Source organism: Anopheles maculipalpis, chromosome 2RL (genome assembly GCF_943734695.1).
Source record: "Anopheles maculipalpis chromosome 2RL, idAnoMacuDA_375_x, whole genome shotgun sequence".
Lineage (NCBI taxonomy): Eukaryota > Metazoa > Arthropoda > Insecta > Diptera > Culicidae > Anopheles > Anopheles maculipalpis.
The window spans coordinates 76140717-76163629 of NC_064871.1; the positions used below are offsets into that span (position 1 = coordinate 76140717).

A 22913-nucleotide genomic window follows, 5' to 3' on the forward strand; every position below is an offset into this window, starting at 1 on the left:
CCGGCAGTCGGTTCGAGAGTCGATGGCCTTATTGTTTTTGGAGGGGGGGTGCGATGATCGCTCGACAAGTTTCTCCAATTCCGGCCCGAACGGGTGGTGATATCGAACCTTTTACCCGTAAAGCAAACTTTTACCTTACGTTGACTAATTTATGGTTGTACCTATCGTCGAGACACGGTGTGCGACGAGTTGAAAACACTGTTGGCCATATCAAACGCTGCACCGAAATCACAACCTCCCCAAGAACCAACATGTCACTGGTCCGGAAACAACGCCCGGCAAACGAGCGAACCTTCATACCGGGTTCGCCCCATCCTGACATCGATAACTGGTACACACAGCCAAGGTGTGAGCCATCGTTAACAACTTTGCTAATTGCTTTTTTAAATACGCGCAAAACGCAAATATTAGCTAAATCAAATCAAAACGCGCTTCAAGAGGCACAATTTCGTGGTGTTCGTGCCATCTGATGCATCCCTCAGGCCGCAGTGGAATCGCTTTCTCGTGGTGCGGACCAGTGATGTCAAGGCAAAATGGAAAAAAAACTGTCGGAGTTGTTATAAAATTTGAATTTATTATTATGAACGGTATTCTGGGGCTATATTTTATCGATTTCAGTGATATTGTGGGCTTTCCAAGTAGACATTAGCACATCGTTAACTGATCGGATCGTTATCGATCGTTGGCGGTGCATGGGTGTGCCGGCGAAGGGTGAAAAAGCTTCTATTTGATTGATCAATCTTTTTGTATTAGCATAATTGAATGATTCTATTTTATGTGGATTTTTTTACGATAATAGTAAGCAGTAGCTAGCTGAATGAGAATCGGAATTGCACATAATGTGAAGCATTTATATTTTGATTTGCTCTTAAATTAAATTTTGGTTTTTAACGTTTAAAAGATATTGAACGTTATGGGTCTCTATACCTTTTTCAGTATTTGAACGTAAGGAACGCTTTTGTCATGCTTTTCATTTCGATTTTCTCTATTTGATTTTACTCCCGCTGTTAGGATGCTTGACCTGTGGTCCACTAGATTGAATACTGGATCAACATACTATCAAACTACTTACTATTAAGTTGATCTAATGTCTATTCTTCTTCTTCTTCTTGGCCTGTTCAGGATTGAGCACGTCGTGTCGACATGGTCAGGTCGCCAATCAGTTACCAGGAAACTCGGTCTAGGGTTGCAGTTCTCCATCCACGACTGCATCCAATCGCCAACAGGTTTGACCTCGCTTGATGCAGCCAACGAGCTCGCTGAGGTCCTCTACGCCTCGTAATGTAGGGGTCTCCTAATTACAGTCCTTGAGAGCCTTCTGTGAGGTCCGCAAAGGTTTACCATCGATTGGAATTTTGATATCGATCGATGTGATGTTCTCACTTCTCACTTCGTTGTACCTTTGTCTCATTAAGACTTCTCAGCAGATTGGATGACAAAGGACCTTTACAGGGGAAGATTTGTCTTATTACACAAACGTTGGGTGGTTAAGCTATGGATAGCTTTTTATCAGAATGCTGCAAATACGAAAGAGTTTATGTAGCTTTATATAATTGATTTTGTGATGAAAACTGGCTATGTATTTTCGGAGTATCAGAAATTTAATGTACAAGCAAAGGCTATGTTCCCAGTTGACTACGCATGTGGTCTGATTAATAGCCTGCAAAACGAGTCAAGCGAAAAGTTTTCTGCAGTGGTTGAAAAGCAGATGTTGTGGATGATGCCAATGAATTGTAGTTGGAGCTCATTCAAGCATATTTCACCCAAATCCAATCTCGCTTCCCACAAAGCTTGGTGACCCCTGGTCAAAGCAAAAAGCATGCTTGTGATGAGGAACATAAGCATAAAGTTTAGCTAAAAATTTAAAGTAAGAAGCAAACTATCAATTTATTCTCCCCAAAAATATAACAAATAAAATAAACATAAACTAGAACACATCAAATATTAATTCGACAACTAAAACGAACGAATCAAAAAATAAGTGAGACAAAGCCCGATAAATAAATCGACTATTTATTGTGACATCTAAGCACGATCTGTAGGGTATTTCGAAAATCGAGCTGGTAGTGGCTCCGGTCTTCACCATGTATCGAATCCCGTCCGCAGGACCGACTATTCAGCTTACGGTAAAACGAAGTCAAGGAGAGCCAGCAATGGCAGACCAAGTCCTCGCGAGGTTTCTAGGGCCAAATAAAAATATTAAAGTTATATAGAATCTAAGTAAGATGTCACTTCACAGTGGAAAGCAATCTATGCAAAAAAGGAAAAAGAAGAAAAATAACCCCAGGACAAAAAAAAACTTGGAAGGGTCCTACAACACTGTTCGAATTTGTTCTTTATAAGATTTTTAGTATTTCTCTAGAATTAAAAAGAAATTGTACAACTCTAAGGACCTGCAATCGGTTATCAGAAAATTCCTCGCTATTACAAGCTATCGAGCTATGAGATCGTACTCAGTGTGAACGAAACTACAATTGCAGTCCAACCAAAGCTAGTCCAAATCAATTGATGCGAAATTCGATGGATGGAAGGCTAATTCTCTGGAACTTAGGAGGGTCACTAAAACAAATCTTTAAAATCAGTCCAATTTGTTGCACTGCTTGAAGTCAGGCATTTCAAAAGAAAGCGCTACTGGAACACTCTCACGTTGTTATTTTATGTGATTAGCCCTGTTAGGAAGCATTTTTTCATACCCAATAAACAACACATTGATTACATTTGTATAATCGTCAAAGAACGTTTAGTGTGTACTAAACGCTGTTACAAAGCACCTCATATCGCTCTAGAAGTCGGATATTCATGTCCACTAATTACGCTAATAACAAACACGCTTAGCTTCCCTCAGGGGTTCGCCGTACCCAAGGACGATCAATAAGTATAGCCGCAGCCGGTGATGCATAAATTGCTGGCTTACGAAACGAACGTGGGAAGCATACAGCAACTCCCTTCGATAGTCCCTTCGCATCCCTAAGCCTATGCCGACAGGGCCTGGCGCCGCACTCACCATCAAAATGACCTCAATTCACGTGTGCAAATACATCTTGGCAAATCGAACAAAACTTCGTAATCGGACAGAGTATCGTCATCCGTAACGCTTCACCCTCCACCATACACGAGCAGACAAGGAGTGATTGACACGGCGCCAGAGTGCGAAAATGTTCCCTCACAACAAAACCACGTGACACGGGGTGCGAAGAAGCCGCCAAGAAGCCTTTACGCCTCATGACCGACCCACGACCTCACGCACAACGACGACGAAAACAAAAAAAAGAATTGGTACCGAAAAGTAACCGAAACGAACGTCCACATAAATCAGTTTCTGGAAGAGTGAAGAACTGTGACGGTCATCTTTAGCGGTACTAAATCCGCGTTTGCATTTTTGTGGACTGGGATTATATTATTACCTTGCATAGGTAACCCCGACCAAGCCAAGCTAACCGTAGTCCAGCACCGTAATGACCCTGACGCCCCCGTCATTGCACTGTGCCCGGGGTACCTTTCTTTGCCGCTCTGGCAGAGTGGCCGTGCTGGATTAAGTGTACGCGTGGGTGATGCGTGTCGGTGTGTCCGCACTGTTGTTGGTCGCAGGGAAACTGCCAATGTCTCTCCCATTCACTATTCACTAACTATCTTGATCGATCAACGATAATGATCAGCGCCGCGTGCAGGAAATGTTGGGGTGGAGGGCTGTAGTGATCGACAGGTTGAAATATGACTGCGGTCGGAATGTCATTCATAAGTGGAGTCAGGCCATGAGATAGGTACTTAATACTTAAGCGTTTGTGGAGCGAAGTAAGTGAAAAGATGTTGAAAAGTGTGTAGTTAAAAAGGAATTCTTGAATTAAATGGTAATACATAAGTCAGCTGCAGTTAGGATTCTGGATGCTGTCAAGTCAATAGCAAAAATATAAGAATCCATTTCCTAAGATATATTTGAGAGTGTTTAGCTAATCAAAAAGTGCATAGGTCAGCCTACATTAACTATCAAGAGTTTCAAGGATTCTTTTGAGATGATATCTAAGCTGAGATATCTTTTTTAAGGATATCCAGTTTTTCCAGGATCAGTTTGAAGGCTCTTAAAATAGGTCACATGGCTAGGCCATTGTCTTCAGATAAATAGGGAGACAATTGGGGAATGATCGAGATCGGATTTAAGGCCCGGTCCTGCCGTGTTAAGGCTCGCTCTTGTGCAATGCATTGGTATGCATTTAGAAATTAAATTCATTTTTTAGTATTTATACCATTCTCATAATTTATGAACGTTGAAAACTACCTTCCGAAATAATTTACCAACTCAATGTAGAAAAAAAAACTTTAATGACTTCAACCTCCCCAATTATATCATCCCATACGGCATTCCCCCTTTTATGGCCAGAAAGCTGGAACGGAATTGTGACCAACTTTAGTGCCAACCAAGCGGCAGTTGCTGGCGTGTGGGTGTTTCCATTTCGTTTTGGCACACGATCCGGATCCCGTCGTGCCATCGTGTGGTGTGTTGTTATTATAAAATAAAAAAGCGATCCAACTTCTCAAACTGTTTCCATTCGCGGGTAAGTTTTGGGGCGAAATATCAGACCCAGTGGCCGCGGTGTATGAAGGAACACATTGCAGATGATTGTGTAGTGAGATACTTTTCTATCCTGTGGCTTTCGCGAAGAGGAAAGACATGTTCTAGTGGAAAAAAGGCACAACAAAAAACTGTTTCCGCCCCCATTATGAGACACACTTGCCTGGAAGCTGCAGGCCAGGTTTGGTAATGTGCATGATATCATACAGTTGCTTCATTTTTCGCTCCAAAATAGGATTTGGAGCGGCGGCTGAATGTGATCATGGAGCAGAGTTCAAAAAGCCAACAAACAAGCCAGAATGGGTGACGATTACTCTCGATTCTAGTGGATGGACCAGCGAATTAAGGGATGAGTATTTGATAGAACGTACGGTGCAATTGTTTGTGACAAGGGAAGCAATTGCGTTATAGAAGACGCTTCTATTGGCGCATTTATTTTGTATGGGAAGCTTATACACTGTGAAGAAGGGTTTTAATTAATATGAATGACACCTTTTGACACTTGGGTGTGCATTGTGTGATTTTTTTCTTTTCTATGGAGCAATAGTTGGAGGTTAGAGAGAATTAGAAGTAATAGTATTCACACACACACATCCTCTTGAGAAGTAGCCCTTGATGAAGCCTATATTAAACGGCGATCGAGAGAAGAACATTTGAGGAAGTAAATTACAATGGCTGATAAAAAGATGAATTTTGAGAATAACAGGCCACAACGGCTATCAATATGTGAGTACCCTAAAGAGGACTAGTGCTCAGGATTGACTATCCAGTCACAGGTAAAATGAAGTCAAAAAAAGCCAATCATGGCAGACCTAAACACTCGCGGACACTAAATGGGTTGGATGGGATTCGACACTCGGTCCGATACAGTGTGAGGCTTGACGCTGCTACCGGGCTCGGCTTTTCGAAGCTGAGGCCCGACACATGATTTCTCTCTTGATAATAAGCAGCTTAGCCATAAATTCTAGCAGCTTAACATACTTCTAGAAATCTATGCTGAACCAAAGGATACAACCAACCTCTATAGATTCATAGCTGCAGTCTCTCAGATTCGTATGAATTATACTAGCTGTAGATGAGATTCAAACTGATTTTACAAATAAGTCGAAATTTCACTCGTTTGACTGTAAACCCTATAGAGAACTCAGCAAATCAAGAACCTCAGCTTCAAGCCTTAAGAACCTGCTCAAATACAAACAACTAGCTTTACTGCATTGAAGAATGAATGTTTCAGTTGTATCGTAAAAGACACCGAAGCCTGAGTTGTATCAAGAGGATAATTTGCTTAAAATTGAATGATTTCGTCGGCATGGCCATACTTATTTAAGAAAGAGCCTTTCATTACCGTTGCGTAAAGTGTAGTAAGTCTTTTTTATATTTTGAGGAATATTTATAACACCTTTGGATCTTACAATTTACTAACATTTTAACGGTTGGTTCATGTAATTTTTCAAAATTACATCCGGAAGTTGTTTACAAGCGAGTATGCAACCAAACACCCTGCATGCAGCCTGTACGTGTAAGAGCGCCCTCTACATGTCAGAACCTAGAGGCTTTTTCCTGATGGATCGAAATTCATTTGTGATTTCGAACCGATTTTTTAGATAAATAATTGCAAGCAGTGGCGGATTTAACGGTGCGAGGACTGAGCAGACGCGGAGGCCGGTCGCCGCTGAAATGACAAATAATCTACCCCCGGTCAGTAGCTAATATTGAGGCAGATAGTGTGGTGGCAGGCCTTGGAGTTTATGCTGCGAAAATTGTATATTATATTCCGTATATTATAGCGGCAACTGTGCGCTCCTCGAGCAAGATATGCTCCAGCAGCGTAACATGCAGAGATCCTTTGTAGCTGGTCTTTTGGACAATCGAATCTACTCACCTGCTCTACCCTGTAGACGGAGTGATCGGCAGCGGAGGGCCCGAATTCAAAAAAGAACCTTCCTACAGCTTCAACAGATTCAATGTAATAGAGGTCCCAACTTCCATATCACTTAAGCCCTCCGAGGGGCTAAATTCGCCACTGACAGAATGTCAATACTTTCAATAATTTCGTAAGCACTCGTAGCCCCAAGTCGCTCTACGTTTGATCAAGAGGCTACGGCTTAAGGATCAAGAGGAGAACATCCAGTCGGAGAACGAAATTACGAACGAACGTTTTAAAGCCGAGAACCGAGTTGCATTCCTTGCAGTTGCAGAAGTAATATTTTCGGATATATCTTCGCTTCACGTCTTTTAACACATAAAATAAATTATTTCATCGGTGATTTTTTGTATTATATTTTCAACTTTCCATAAAAGAAGAATAAAACGTAACAATTTTACGCCAAGACGTAACCTTTTGATTCGCACAACTTTTGATTTGCGTTCTGTTTTGTTCTTAAACGCTAGTGGCCACCACTTGCCGCTTTAATGTGTGTGTGTGCTTGTGTGTTAATTTACTTCTTCTAATGCTATAAATTTCTCTCTACAATAAGAAAAAGAATATTGGCAATTCGAATCCGCAATTTTCGCAAAACACACATATGCACTCACAACACACACGCGCGCACAATACAATTTAAGTAACGTTAGTCCTATGTACAAAATTGTTAAACGAGAGTTAAGATATAGTAGTTTTAATAGTTAGCGCGCAGTAATGGTAGTATCAGGTTCTGTTGGTTTGTGTTGCTTGTTTGTCTGCAGCTGTCGTGTATGCCATTTGACTTAAAGTCTACCCTGTTTTTAGTTAATTAATTTCCCAAACACACACATTTTAACGAGCTTCCATATTACAAAATGTTTCCGGAACACTCTAGGCTTCTAACGGGTTGCAAGAGAAAGGTTTTTTGAAATGTAAAGAAAACAATTAAAGGAAAGTCAACGAGACAGGATATAGGAGAAAGAAAAAACGCATTGCAGTTCAACTCAATTCGCGCAACTCTAACCGTGTTGCCTCTAGACTAGTGTTCTAAAACGTACAAAGATCAGTCTCTAGGTTGTTTGCCTCTTGCTACTAGGTTTGTTCATATTTCTTCATCCACTCTTTCCTCTACTCAGCTTATCGCCTTTCGCTCTCTCGATCTCGTGCTAGTGCTAGCTACTATTTGCAACCTCCAATAACTGGATGTGCACTATCTAGGTTGAACGTAATTACTTTAGAATTCTGTTACATTCGTTACAGTGGTTACAATGGTTCGCAACAATTCTTGCTGTGATTATACAGTTTTTATGTATCGACGAGGGACGAAGATTTGCTTTAGTAGTAGTGTGCAATAGTAATTATACATAGTAATATCTCGCTATAGTACAACTTTAAGAACGACAATTGAATGAGAGACAAAGTTTAAGTTCAAAGTATGTGTTTTTGCTTATTACAGTAAAGCTTTATACGCAGCTAAAAGTGTCCGTGTTTGTTTATATATACTTCCACCAAACTTCGATTTATATTAGTATAGAAAAGTATGGATCGTAAATTGCTTGGATGTTGCCGTTAAGACTAGTGATGGGGACTCTGGAGTGGATTTATGAATCCACTCCGATTCTGACGTATAAAATCCGGAGTACACTTCGCAATAACTCAAGTTCAATCCGTTGAAGCAGCTGACTCGAAAGTTGAATCCGATGTTAATATCGGAGATTACTCCGGAATGCCTCGGAGTTGGATTAATCCGACACCGGAAAAATTGAGGATTTACCCAACAACTAGTTAAGACTTCCTAGCAAGCGACCGTAACGAGGGCTAAGGCAGACTTAGGTTCCGTGTGACGTCAATTAGATACAGAAAACGAGCAAAATTACAATGGCAGTACATACTACGGACGAAAGTCGTGACGTTTCGTTAGGACGTTTCCAAACCGTTTCTATCCAACGCACGCACACCATCCAACCAACAAACAACCACCCCGAGCGGCGCACAAGCACGAACCAGTGAGGTCAGAAAGGTGTATGAACATTGGTGTCAATGTAAAGCAATATCATTTCGAAACGATCAACTGTGTCGATCGCGTATCAGGGCGGGATGGGTTCGTAGTGCTCTGCTCTGGGTGATCAGTGGTGCTGTGCTGGGTAGGCAGCAGGAAAATAAATTATCTAATGCAAATAAAATCTCTATATTCAGTAAAGCGAAACTAAATCACAGACGGATAAGTGTGTACTAAAAACAAAAGGACGGGGCGGCGTAAACCAACCGTCGTTAAAGCGTGATTGTGGATGGTGAACCTATAGAACGAATGGTGGCTGCCGAGTTGCATGGCGTTTTTTTTTTTTCAATTTCTTGTACTTCAGCTATAATTCGGGCATTAGTTGCGGGAGGTACCGTACCTCGTACTACACACTACACAATTCCTAACTCATGGAGTTGGATTTTGGAGTGCAATCGTAAGAGTATTTGTAGGGCATACTTTGCTGGGAATGTTGGGTTATTGCTTTCCCGGATAGAGTGTGTTGTGTATGTGGATGTTTCGAAACAACATTTAAAAGGATAAAAAGTGGAACAAAATGGAAGGATACGCAGCCAGTTTGTTCGATTCATAACACTCCAACAATCTTCTTCTGATTGATACAAAACAACGTAATATGAAACGTATTACCTATTGCGTTAGTATACACAAACAAACAAAACAATACTGTACACGCTGAATCAACAGCACAATTCAATTGACCGTGTGTAATGGTGTAGAATTATTGGTCAACAATTCAAAAAAAAAAAAAAAAAACGCTAACGCGTTTTATAATCGAGATGATCGATGACGATCTTAAGCCATTCAAATCAATCGACCCGTGCCCAACCCCAACCCAACCTAAAAGACAAAAACTTCCCGAACATGGACAGACTGTCCCCGGAAGATAGTTGGGCTGATGGGACCGTACTGTTGCTGATAATAACAAATTTATCTGTCAATTTCTTCACCCGCTTTCAAGGAAGCGACGACACCCAACTCCAATGGATGATTCATTTACCGTACAACAGATAGTCCAAAATGAAAATCCTGACCAATTACGGTGGTCATACTTCGATTCGGGGAAATCGATTACCCACGTCAATCGATAATACGTTTAAAGTTGTAGCTATTCAGACGTTCGTGCGCCCGGTTCAATCGTTTTCGGTGTGCTTGTGCAGTGCAGCGGTAATACTGAGTGCACCGCCCGGTATGAAGCGCACAAAGTTATCACCCACCAGTGGTCCCATCGCGTACAGTCCGGCGTGTGGTGTTCGTAGCACCGCGTTCGTGTACTTATCCACATCGATTGGATTGTTTTTGCAGTCGATTGGTTTCGCTGGATCTTCCCCGAGGCCCATACCGGTGGCGGCGCTTAGATTTAGGGCAGGTTTCTCATCCTGATGCTGATGGTGCCCGCACTGACCACCGACGAGGGTCGTACTGAGTACGTTGTACTGTTGCTGCTGCTGATGCTGCAGCTTGTGGCGGGGTTTATCGGTGAGATTGATGTGTTTGCATTTGGCACACATATTCTTAAGCCAGTACAGCTGCCGGCCGAGACACGAGGAAAGCAGTTGCTCTGTAAACATCCACATCGTTAGGGGTTGCGCGGGTTGTCGACCGAAGCAATGTTTCAGAGCCGTTTCATCCTCCGTTTCCGATTCGATGCAGGGCACAGGAATAGCTAAGGGACTTGCTCCATCCGACGATTGGTTCGTACCCTTTGCTCCCGTTATCGACGAGATGAATCGAAGATCGGGCCGTGAACCGATCAGTATTGCACAGTAGGATACATCTAGCTCACGTCGTTCGCCTGTCTTCAGGTGTTGTACTGTAACGCGCCGTGAATCACCTCCGATCGCTAGATCCACTATCGTATGCTCAGGCAGCGGAGTGTAGAGTTCATGCTTCCGATTTGAATCCTTCATCATTTTATGCACTTCGTGGTACTCTGGGTAAACGTTTCCGGGTAGCATCTTATCTAATCCGGCCGTTCGGTTGCGGTACACGTGAACTACAGGAATTCCGGAAGAACGACAAATGGTGACAGCATCAGCTGCGCTAAGTCCTGCTCCAACGATCAGCACCGGTTTTAGTTGTGTGCGGGCGTGATCATCGTACTTTTCCAACGCTCGTTCCAGGTGTGGCAATTCATACTTCACCCATGGCATCTCCAAACCTTCTCCCTTAACGCCCAATCGATTGGCGAGATCGGAAGCACCATTCGCTAGCACAAGATTGTTACACACGATCGTAAACCGCTTGTTTGTCGTTCGGTTGAAGCTGGAATTGTAAGAAGGGAAGAAATATGATTTAGTATTTTATTTTATATCAAATATTTCTCCTACAATTACGTTTGGCTTGGGTATTCCATGTACATATATGTTTGATTAGTTAATTCTTGTCGGATAACTTACCCAGCAACGATCCACCGGCCCTTCCGGAACCGTTCCGGAAGACCCACCTCACACTTCCCATCCAATGGCACCACCGTTGTAACGATCGTTTCGTTCATAAAGTACCGCTCCAAGCCCATTTCCGTCACATAGCTTTCGTAGTACTTCGCGACGCTAGATATCAATGCGCGCGTTTCCACCTCCTTCGAAACTTGCCGCTTCAGCGAAAGATTTCGTCGCGGAGGATAGAGCAGCTTTACGTTCACCTTGCCACTCCGTTCATCCAGTACGGCCACCACCTTACCACCGTCACCGTGCTGCTCGCCAGGGATGGCATTTCCTTCCGTACCGCCGCTCGTGTTATTGTTTCCGTCCGTGTGCGTTCCATTGCGATAACATTTGCTACACTTGATTAAGGGCACTTTCTGTCCGTTACGCTTGGTGCGCTTTGCCAGCTCGTTACACCGTGCGCACAGCGGTTGGGCAACCGATTCGTCGGCAGCTTCCACCGGCGGATGGCGTGATTCCCATTCCGCGAACGGTAAACCGGGCAGTGACATCCAGGCGGCCAGCGATAGTGTGCGCAGGTTCGGATCCATCCGATGCCAGGAACCGCCGGGTGGTCCACGTCCCAGTACAAGATGGTCGATCTGCAAATAGATGAAAGCAGAAGCGATCGGTTAGCGTTCGGTCGTGTGTTTACGCTGCACGATGAATGATGAACAGGTGGGAAAATATTGCATTAATGTATGTGCGCGAATTGACGGTAAATTACGATCACGAATCGATTAATTTGTGACTAAGGGTAATTTGGACGCGTGTGGCCAAACGTTTGCCAAATCAAACAAGCTAACATTACTGCTGTGCGAGCAGGAAAAACGAACTTTATGCATCGTTTACCAAATGAACTTCACTTCATACAAACCGAACTCTGCATGGCACGTGTTATTTCTGGGCGACAAAAAAGTAATTCCAACAGTATAAACAATTGACTGCAAATTGTTCCACATTAAAAATGTCATCCAGTTGTCGCAACGCGCGTGTGTGTGTCAACTGCAAACTCTTCAGGTGGATTATTCTCACGCGTTCAATTAAGCACACACGCCCCCGAAAGGAGAAGTACTGGTAGTACAGCTGGATTCAGCACCGTAAGCCTCATTTCAATATCGATTCACGTACCGGAACTGGTGCGTTTGCATATCAAATCGAGCATAAACATTGCTCAGTGGCGTGTACAACATGATAGGGACCATCAGTACACACGGTGGAGATGGGAATATTGTTATTACTAGGATCAGGGAGAAGGGAAGACGAGCAGCACTGAGTAAACTTTAACGCTGAGTTTTGAAACGCTGCATGCGCCATTTTAATGCAGTGATACTGTTAATTTGTTTCAAGACATCTTCGACAGGAATACTATAGCATGGGCAGCTTTGACAACCGATATTGCTGCTAATTTGCTGCCTCTTCTTTTAAGCTATTTGGAAATGATATCATTAGGCTTTCTTTTTCAGTATCATTTTCTATAGTTTAAACTGAGGATTTTGTGTGTTCCAACTGATTACCAAAAGTCATCGTATTAAGTGGCAGTTTGTATTTTATATGTAAATTTGAAGACGTGAATGAAAGACCCACAGAAGATATCTTAAAACTAAAAAAATAGATTAAGTAACCTAAGGGTTTTTGGTCAGCAAAAGTCATCATTCCATCATTCCAGTTGAAAATTCAAGGCAAGATCATGATCTGTTTTTGGTCCAACATGGCGTGATGCATTAAGAATTACTTCAACGTAAAGAACATAGGAATGAGCTTTCAGTTAATGATCTTAGGCGGATATAGTCAGAAATCTTCAGTTCAAAATCTTCAAGCACTTATAGTCTCTATAAGTACTATTATCCTATTAAAGTCCATTATAGTCCTAAACTACATACTGCAAAAAGTCTAATATTCTCCCCCAAGTCGCAATTATTCTAGTATCTTCCCGGTAAACCGCAACTAAATCAAAAAGGCATGATTCACCCACAACACCTGCTATCTCTTCGAAATGTATACTCTCATATACGGCAAATACTGCAGAAATTGTTCAGTGAGGCCCCCATGCCGTTTTATCACTCAACCGGCACTAAACAACCGAGGGCACTAAACTGCTAATATTTAAATAGTGATTATAAATTCGGTGTTAGATAGTGAAATTGTCGCCCACCGCTAACGTCGCTGCTCTAGGGTGGGAAAATTCCATGACATCGATGGTTTCGATTTCAATTACGCCTCAATGATGATGACGACGATGATTGGAGAGGGTGGTTTTTATTTTCCCGCAATTTATCAGGAAGTAAAGAAGAAAAAGAAAACCACAGCGAAAAGCGATAGGTAAATATTTATCCGCCTGACTGTGGACGATCGATGCGTGACGATAAGACACAGAAAACAGCAGCAGCAGCAGCAACAGCGATTTATGATAGCATTACAATCGCAAACGCACTCAGTCATTGTGTCATGTGCCCGGCGATAGTGACGGTAAGATTAGACGATATGGAAAATCAATTTCACTTATACAACCAGAACTCCACCATGGCCATGGATCAAGAAAGGGAAACCGGTACACCCTAGATAAGCGCGATGACATCAATGGATTTTGAAGTAGAGTGGATACACTTACCTCTTTTTCGGGATGATAGCGGTACTCGACCATTGAAGGTAGATCCATCCCCAAATCGGCACACGGATGCTGCAAACTGTCCAACTGTTTGAAGAGAAGTGGATTTAACTTTAGTACCTACGGTTGAGCAGAAGGGTATTGTCTGGTACTCTTGAGATTCTACTCACCAACAGTGACACAGGATTTGTGCTTCGTCCTTCCAATCCATCGGCCAAACTGAACAGATCGTGCTCGATCAAACTTTTTTTGGAATCATAGTAATTTAGCCGTGCTCGAAGCAGCTCATCCGGATGCTTCTCTGCCTTCTCCGGTACCCAGTAGGGCCAGTGTCCGGCCAGCATGTACGACAGCGATATACCGCTTGGTCCATTGCCTGCCAATAGCAAGAGAAGATACGTTTTAATCAAGCGCGAAAGTGAAGTCAGTGAGAGAGCTATGGAGCAGGCCGATTTTTGCATTGAATTGAATATTTTGCGTCCGCATTATATCTTCTGACCGTGCTGTTGCTATTGGCCATTAAGCACTGGAATCGGTGGTGAAACCGACAACCAAGCGGAAGGTCAGAAGGTTAGGCGATGCACTTCCACGTCGATGCTTCGGAGCGTCCCGATAACACACTGCGAGCGCTTCGGTACTGTTGGATCGTTTGGTTGATTAATATTAATTACAGGCGTACCCTTCCTACGATAGGATACGTGACCCACCACAGCGTCAATAAAGTCAGCTGTAATTTATTCTCCTGGCAACAATTCTCCCACCAAAGAAATCATTGCCAAGGCGACAGTTTGGAGGACACGATTAGAAGACGAACGATTCTGGAACAAGACTTGAACGTTCTGGACATCTTTCTCCGCACAGTTCATTATGCAACCGAAACGAAATCCACCGATTGAGAATTTTGCACCATCATCCTGCAATGTGAGACCACATAGACGTCACTAACTTGTCTGGTAGAAATAAAAAAGTGTCTTAAAAAAGATGAGCGGCCATTAAACCCCTGCGAAAGAAAGTGTCTTAATCTTATCGCACAACTAACCCATCCTTGGGGTCGAGATGATACGAAAGAGGGGTGTGATGTATGCGCGAACGTGCGCGCGCGCACATACAGATACTCCAACCGTTATCTTGCACATGTGCGCGCGCATTACTCATCGTCCGGGTTGGTGTGTGCGAATCCAACACAACGAGCCCCCCGTGAACAGCTGATCGACGCCGTTCGTACGGAAATAGCCGGACGAACTGTCGATAAGACGCGTCCGCCACACGGTCGCAAACCGGTCACCACTGTGTTCCACTGTGTTCACGCGCACGTTTTGCATCGTGCGCCCGCGAAATTGTTGACAGGCGCACGCGAGTTATTTATCAGCGCGCGCGCGTTTACCGGTACGAGCCGGACGTTGCGTCTCGTGGATGGTGTGTTGATGACGCGACACAGAGAACGTGCGGACCTGGGATGATGTACGACTTTATTGAAGAACGGGATTGTCATTTTATTCTATATCTCGTCTTGTGGTGCTATTCATCATGCACGCGGATTGCGCATGATAGTGATAAACGCTTTGCATACAGTGGCAGTGGCTATCTTTCCTAGGACAACCACGTGGTCAAGGTTAGGTGACGCAGTGCAGCACACATCCCAACGTGGACGATTTATCTGGACAACGTTTTCACACCCAATTTTTTGCTAGTTTGTTTGCTTCCCTTGCCTCCCTGTCAACTTTACATCTGGAACGCAAAAAGACCGTTTGATAGAGTTCCCCCTATCGCTGTATCATACCCCCGGGTACCGTTTCCTCTATACTGCTCGGTGTCCGGAAAAAAGGGAAGGCTCTTATCGGGATTGAGGATGAGTTTGCAAAATTATTAGAACCAGTGTGGTGAAAAACGAGGTCTGAAGGGTTCCACTACCTCATAGCCATTCTGATGGATGACGATGATCTTCAATGATTGAGTTGAGTTCTAGTGAACAAATAAGTCGCACAATCTTATCGATCCCACTCTTTTACTACTCGATCTTTACTTGACACCGGCGACAGCGGCGCAATGATTGATCATGGAAACGAGTTCCTGGATCTCTGCAGAATGCCGCTAATATAGCACGTGCAAGCACTGTGACAATGCGTGCCTTCCTTTATTTATATTGTTCAACCGTGTACATCACCATCTGACATTCTGGTGCTTCCTTTTTGCTCCTCGGAAGGCGAACACGTTTTAAACCAAACGATCGCTCATAGACCTGTGGATGTGTGTTTAATGTAAACGTTGGCATTGCGTTTAAACTTCAGTACAAGCTGCCACAACACGTGAGCCAGTTCAAAAATAGTACATCCTACAACAATCGTCGGAAGATGGTCGTAGATTCGATCGTAAATCTTTTACCCCCGACAACCAGATCTAACACGCAGGCGGGGCGGGCAGCAGCAGAATTGTAACTTGTACCGATGATTTGATTTACAAAACATGGCCATGCTGAGTGGTGTCTTTATTAGCAATCAAACACTAATAAACGATGATAAGCACCGTGATCGTTAACGAGCGGCATAAGTGCATCCGAAGGAGTGTACCATCTGATGTGTTAATAAATCTGTCATACTTTTACTACTAAATGGTGCGCCATCCGTTCCATTGAACTGCGAGGTACTTCAAGTGACAGCAAATTTAGCTTCAACTTTATTGCGCAATTGATACTAAACTTTGTACTCTTTAGGTTTGATTGCAAAAAAAAAACAGAGACAACAAATAATCCGACAGGCATTGATTAGAGTTGAAGCTCACCCCCAAGAAGTGATACCCACCATCCCACCTCCCTGATGGACTTTGACAGATGTTGTTGCAAACAGCACGATCGCTCTTTGCGGTCAAGGAAGACATTCTCGGTGGGGCCCTAAATGCCTAAAGTCCATGTAGCATGACATTGTGGTTAAAGCGCTTCCTGGTGATGGTTCTAATCTTAAGCTTATCAGAAATGTTCTTATCAGTCCAAAACTTTTCCATTCAATCGCTTGCAATCCGACTGATGGATCTGTCTCGTAAGAGAACATTCCATCAGAAACTAGTGTTTCGAAAGATAAAACCAATCTAAGTACGGACACATAAACACTTAAACAGTGGGAAGAAAATGTACGCGCATATTCACCACCGCGATGTCCAATCATTAAATGGTTCAGCAATAATTAATGAGCTAATATTGATCGAACATGACATGACAAAATGTTCCACGCAGTTGTCTGCCCAGGGGGGCCCCCAGATTGGGGATGAGTAAGAAAAACACACATCCACACAAAACATTTGCACAATCAATACTCTACTACTAACGAAACTTTATCTCAACAATTGTATTTCGTCACAGTTTGAAACCATTTCCAGAACTTACTAATCGAAACCCACTCCAAATTCGTCGATCAATGCACCGGATCGTATCGACGCGATCGTTTGACATCCGGTCGTAAAATTTAACAACAAACTCTTGCCTTCCGTTCATCCTCTCACCAACGACTCGCTCCTACTATTAAGGCACCTATAAATTCGACTTACCAATAACGACCACATCCTTGTAGATGGCGTCCTTCTGCAGCAGATTTCCCTTACTGTAGATATCCTTCATTTTGTGATTTTGTATAGCCGATTTTCCGCTCCACTTAGCAAAACACTTAAACGCGTCTTCCAAACAAACCTGCGGCGTTGCCGGTCCCGATCTGGTAGGAAAACGATTTTTTCCCTCCCTCTTCTTTTAGCTTTTGAACACAGAAAACAAAACCGACCAACGATTTGATGCGATTGCTAAAACGCACCGCAACGTGTAACACCTTCTGCTCTGTACGCTTCTCCTCCACCCCCTCAATCTGCTAGTGGATTGCTTTGATCAGGCAGTTGTGCGATTAGTGTAATCACGCATTCGAAACCGCGTGGTAGAAAGAAAAGCTACCCCACTGCTACAAACACCTGCAAACACAAGCACAGACACACAGTACGGTTCCGTGTGATCTCTTCTCGCCGCTTCCGAATGCCAGCTTCACGTCACGACTTCACTAATTGCACTCTAATTCGCTATTAGACACACATACGCGGCGTACACAGTGCGATGTTCGAGATCTGAACGAACTGATCACCCTTTTTCATGTATCCGTCACGAGAGTATGTAACAGTTTCACCGGCCACGGTAAATGCTAGATAATCGTAGTAATTCGCTCAAGCCCGTCGCTGCGTCGCTTCTCGAATAATCTTACAAAACCACGTTCCCGGCTAACACAGGCGAGTTGTTGCAGCAAAAATCGCCGAAAGCCGCAAATATTAACCAGATAAGGTAGATGCCGCGATCTTACTGCGAATAGTTCCAAGGAACACTACTGGTATGGTTTCACGTTTTGTCACTGGCCGTGTGCCCTTACTTATCGCTTCGCAAGCCCAAGTCGTACTGATGCGATGCGTGGAGAATTTACGGACGTTCCCTTTATCGCGGTGCTGCCCCCTATCTCGGAGCAAAACTGAAGCGCGGCGTGAGCAATATAGTGTGCTGCTACTACTCGACTAACCCTCTCCGGGTAATCTTAAACAGATGACTGTGCCGTGGGCGCTGCGGACCGAGTCGCGACCGAATTCAAACTGATGGAGCACCGCACGACGTTCGGTAATTTTATTCGCCAAGTAGTGTGCACGTCACACTGTGGACCGCGATTCTGTCTATGTGTGTGTCTTGGGGTGGTCGAGTGGTTCGGGTTTCCCGCGATTTCATTCACACTGTGTGGTGCTGCTGCTGCTGCTACTGCTCGCTGGCGAGCACACATAAGTCCTCCCTTTACCCGGCAGGGTGTTATAGGGGATGTTATTTTACCCTGGGACCCGGCGTTGCAATGCTCTCTCGCTCTCTCGGTGGAGCCAATGTAGTGTCAAAATTCCCAAGACTAGCTCTCCTAACGCCCGTAAAAGGGTCTCGCTCGCCGCTCTGTATCGCTGAACCTTCGGATCTGAACCACGGTTCTTGCTCCGAACGCGAATTCCACCGTCGTGACAGTTCGGTTTCGATGGATGCTTTCGCGATTACCATTCGTCTCGGTTTTACGATTTAGCGCGCCAAGCTGGCCGGCTTGCGTACACGAGGCTGCAGCACATGCTCATCATCATCACCAATCATTCTGGCCTGCCAGCGGGGTTGATCACTACCAACCGCAACTATTAATTAATATCATTACAACCGTTGCGGTTCGGCACATTGTGACGGGGGCACACTGCTACTTCAACGCCCTTTTTTTTTGGCACACAACCTCCTATATATCGCCGCATTTGCCGTCAAGGGTGGCGTTGGATGTACATGCGTTCTGCAGCTTTGTTTTTGCTGGGCTTGAATGCTGGATGGTGCGGACGACCATCATCGATTGATGACGTACACGATGTCCTAATTTTTAAAACGGCATGTACACGACCCCCGTCGTCCCAGGCAGGTGAAGTTTGTGCTGATTGCAATCGGTCGTAGCACCTGCTATGACGTCATGATCATAGCTCGTCGCCCGGAACCTTTTTGAGGTTTGAGTTTCGTTCGTTCGAGAATTACGCTCTACTCGCAGTTAACTATTTGCCGCGCGTTCTGTGTTTCTTTGGCAGCGTCTGCAAAAAGGGAAAATAGAAAAATAGGTTTAATTAGTTGAGAGCCTGGAGAGGATCAGGATTAGGATAACGATTGGTTTTATCTGTTTGAAAACAATCTTAATCCAGGTTAATGTGATTTCACGAACTGTTTACCAAGTGAACGAAGCAAAAATGGTTGAATAGATTCTTTAGTACCCTGGGCCCTGGTAGTCAGGGGAAAACGGTGCCAATTTTCACACGGCAGGCATTGACTGGGGTTCAATTCCCGGATTAATCTGACTCCGAGGCATTCCGGAGGTTACTCTCAAGTAACTCCGGAGTAATGTGGAGTTTACTCCGGAGTAATTCGCAACCCCGGAGTGCACTTTGGAATCATTTGATGTGGAGACATTTGCTCCAAATGTCACTGCTACCAGTATTTTCGTCTCTGCCTTCACCGGTGACCAGAAAAAAAGTCCCATTGAAGTGGTGGAAAAGTAGAATAGAAATGTACTCTACAGTTGGATTGTAAGCACAAAAATATTTAAGGTGAGTTAATGTTGATGGGGTTAGTCTGGGGTAATTACTCCGGATTTTTTCGGGTGTATACTCTGGTTTTTGTACGTTGGAGTCGGAGTCTGATTTATTAATCCACTCCGGAGTTCCGATCACTTGTGAGGATTAACGTAGTATCAGCAGGTCTAGCAAGCCATTGGATGGCCAGCGTGGCCTTAGAGGTCGTTAAGCTAAGAAGAAGAGGAAGGATTCTTTATAAAATAATCCAGACTCTCTGTTGCTACGTCCACAAGACATAATTCTCATTACATCAGCTACTAAATAGTTTGCCAAAAAATGATTGCTAAATTACAAAATCATCGTTCATTTTGTTTTAACCTCGTGGCACGATCGAAATCAATTAACACGTTGTTCTGGTTGTTGTATCGGCGAGTTTAAGAAAACCTCCCCCTTTTTAGATTTCGATCGCATTACGATGAAGTTCTCGTCGCGATCTCGTCCTCTTTTCACTTTTGCCCTGAGTAAATGTGTGCTTTATTTTTTCCTTCCTTCGAACGATGCCAATACCGGTTCATTGCCTTCAAGTGATCGCGAATCAGAGAAAAAGCGGCATCGTTGATGTGTGGAGGGGTTTTTTTTAATGTTTATACCCCACCAGTTCTAGGGTGACCGTACTATTTATGGATGTCCGCTGTACCGTTGCACTTCTAAACGGAGATGACGACAATCTTGTCTCGTTGCCGCAATGTGTCGCTAAACGCTGAAACTGCAATTCATTGCAGTTCGATTGGATGACCCAAACACTTACTCACGATCGGGGAGATGGGTAGTTTATGAAGAGCATTTGAAGAGTTGTTTATGAGAACGAAAAGAAGCCAAGTAAGCGAAACTGTTGAAGCAAAAATCGATATAATTTGTATTGTGTTTACAATTTGTTCTATGTAAGGGGCAGGAGGGCCGAAAAACAAACATCAATCAAATGTCGGCCAACCCGCGTTGGACAATTGTTATCGGCTGCGAGCTATTAATTCTTCAAGCCAGACAGCCCTTACGAACGCCGATTAACTAAACATACCTTGCATTGTAGCGATGATGTCAGTAAAATGTAATCATGAGCAATATACCGAGGAAGCTAGAGTTAAAATGTGACGGCTAGAACCGTCAGAAGACTCAAATAAAACTCATCAACGATAATGTGACGCTGGGACGTTGGGTGTGTTATCAACGATGCATTTTATCGATATTGACGATAATCGAAGCAAACCCAACTGAACCAGTTTACTAGTAAATTGATACGGATGGAGCTATTTGGCGTAGTCAAAGGAACTACTCCAGCAGTACTTCAATGGGTGTTGTAACAATTAAAACCACTCGGTTGTAAATGGAATATGTACCATGTTGATCTTGTACCTCACAAAATGTTGATCCATCCCCAACTGAAAAACCACACACACACACATCCGCTTCTGGGGTACTTGTGACCCATTTAAAAGTAACGCTTACTTACAGTCAACAGAACGTAACACAAAGTCCAGAAGGGATGGACAGTAAGCATTAGATTTCACTGCGAAACAATCTCTAGGTCGAGGTCATTGTTGAAACCATCTGCCACAATCAGCTTTTTCGACCTTTGAAAGAAAATCCCAAAAATGCGCTGCAGCAAAAGGCATACGGAACAGTATTTTTGCCAAATGCTTTGTTGCTAATAGCCGATTGCATTATCAATCGAAGGCCCCCCACGGGAGTGTTCAAATCTTAGGTTTTTTTTTGTTCGGTGGTTACTTACTTTCAATTAGTCTTTACAAAAAAGCATTACTTAATCTTTTGGTGTTTTGGAGGTTTTGGGATAGGGAGAGCGAGAGTTTGATGCTGTTGTCAGACGAAAAATTGTATTTGTGTGTGTGTTTTTTTTGTTTTCAATGTTCATTATCTTACGATGTGCGATGTTAGCAAGAAGAGTGCAAAAATAAATTGGAAATAACACTTGATAACGCACGTATTCAGGACGGCTATGCCAGGAAATCGAATGAAATTCTTTAGATTCATTTCTGGTAGAAGAATTTTAGATTCATCTTATTCTTAATGCACATGATATTCTTAATGTTACAAGAATTTTACGTCTATCTTATTCATGCTCTTCTGCACACATGATTGTGATTTAATACAACGTTTGCATTAAAAAATGAACTTGTTTCAGTTTATTTTGTAATTCCTCCTCAACTTTTGCGACTTTATTGTTGGAATCGATCGTAACGCTTCAAGATGGCATAGAAATTCTCGATAGGACGCACGGCAACGACAACGGCAACTAGAGACCGCTGGGTTAGTTAATCGACTTAGGTACTGCATCGATGTTCAACCGCAATTTCCTCAAATTATGGCTTTGATTAGTGGGCCGATGCCAAATTCGGCCGAATACCGTGTCTTTACAGTTATGGTCGTTGCTTGATGAACGGTGAGAACATTGGCAGGCATTTTTGTACTAAAAATTTCACCGTTCATGGTCGATTCGAAGGGAAAGAAGAACGACTTTTACATCCTCTCCTCATCAACAGCTTTTTGGAGAACTTGGTATGTCAAATGTTAAAATACGAATTACCCTGAAAGTCGTTGTCACCCAGGGTGCGATAGGGTTCGCCGTTCATCAACAACGTCTCGTCGCGTTCGTCCGCAATGGTCACGACTTCCACTTCCCGACATGTACGTCCATGTCAGGCCTGTATGACCAGAGATCATACGACCGATCAGTGACTCTAGCCTTAGCCTTAAGCCTTAAGCCAAGATGGTAGGCATGGTGTGGTACGAGTGCGGGAAGTACTCTTGTCTGCCTTGCTGTTTCCATCAGAGACAGTAGACAGTAAGTAATATTTCTAGACCATGCTCTGTCAAACACCCATTCGAGAAATAGGAACTAGATAATATACACACAAGTATCTTAAAGCTTCGTCCTTCTTGATCCTATCCAGGGGTGGATGTGTGACCACCATCATCATCATGTTCACCAGGTACCATTTCACTGTTTGGCCGATCGCATTGATCTCCCGGCGCACTCAGCTATGTAAATCCTTTTCCCTCGGTATTCCTCTTCATCTTCCTTTCGTGAGCTTCTTATCGCTCACCGGGCTCAGGGCTCAGTCTGATCATTGGTCAAAAGTGCCAAGATGTTGGAGATGCCGCAACGGGTGTAACCGTTGCGTAAATCCGTAAATTACCGTTTTCGATGTGGCGCGAAGTCGATCTTTCATCGTGGATGGAGTTCCTTCAATATTTTTGCCTTCACAGTTAGAGTT

General features: G+C 43.6%; 1 protein-coding gene across 1 annotated transcript; it reads right to left on the minus strand.

Annotated features, from left to right (window-relative positions):
- Positions 1-9641: 9641 nt before the first annotated feature.
- Positions 9642-17208, minus strand: LOC126567947 (oxidative stress-induced growth inhibitor 1-like). Its single transcript, XM_050224325.1, has 5 exons — positions 17080-17208; positions 13713-13918; positions 13546-13629; positions 10908-11536; positions 9642-10773 (listed from the first exon to the last, which is right to left on the minus strand). Exons 1-5 carry the CDS (start codon positions 17147-17149, stop codon positions 9642-9644), a joined length of 2121 nt encoding a protein of 706 aa, XP_050080282.1. The 5' UTR covers positions 17150-17208.
- Positions 17209-22913: the final 5705 nt, after the last annotated feature.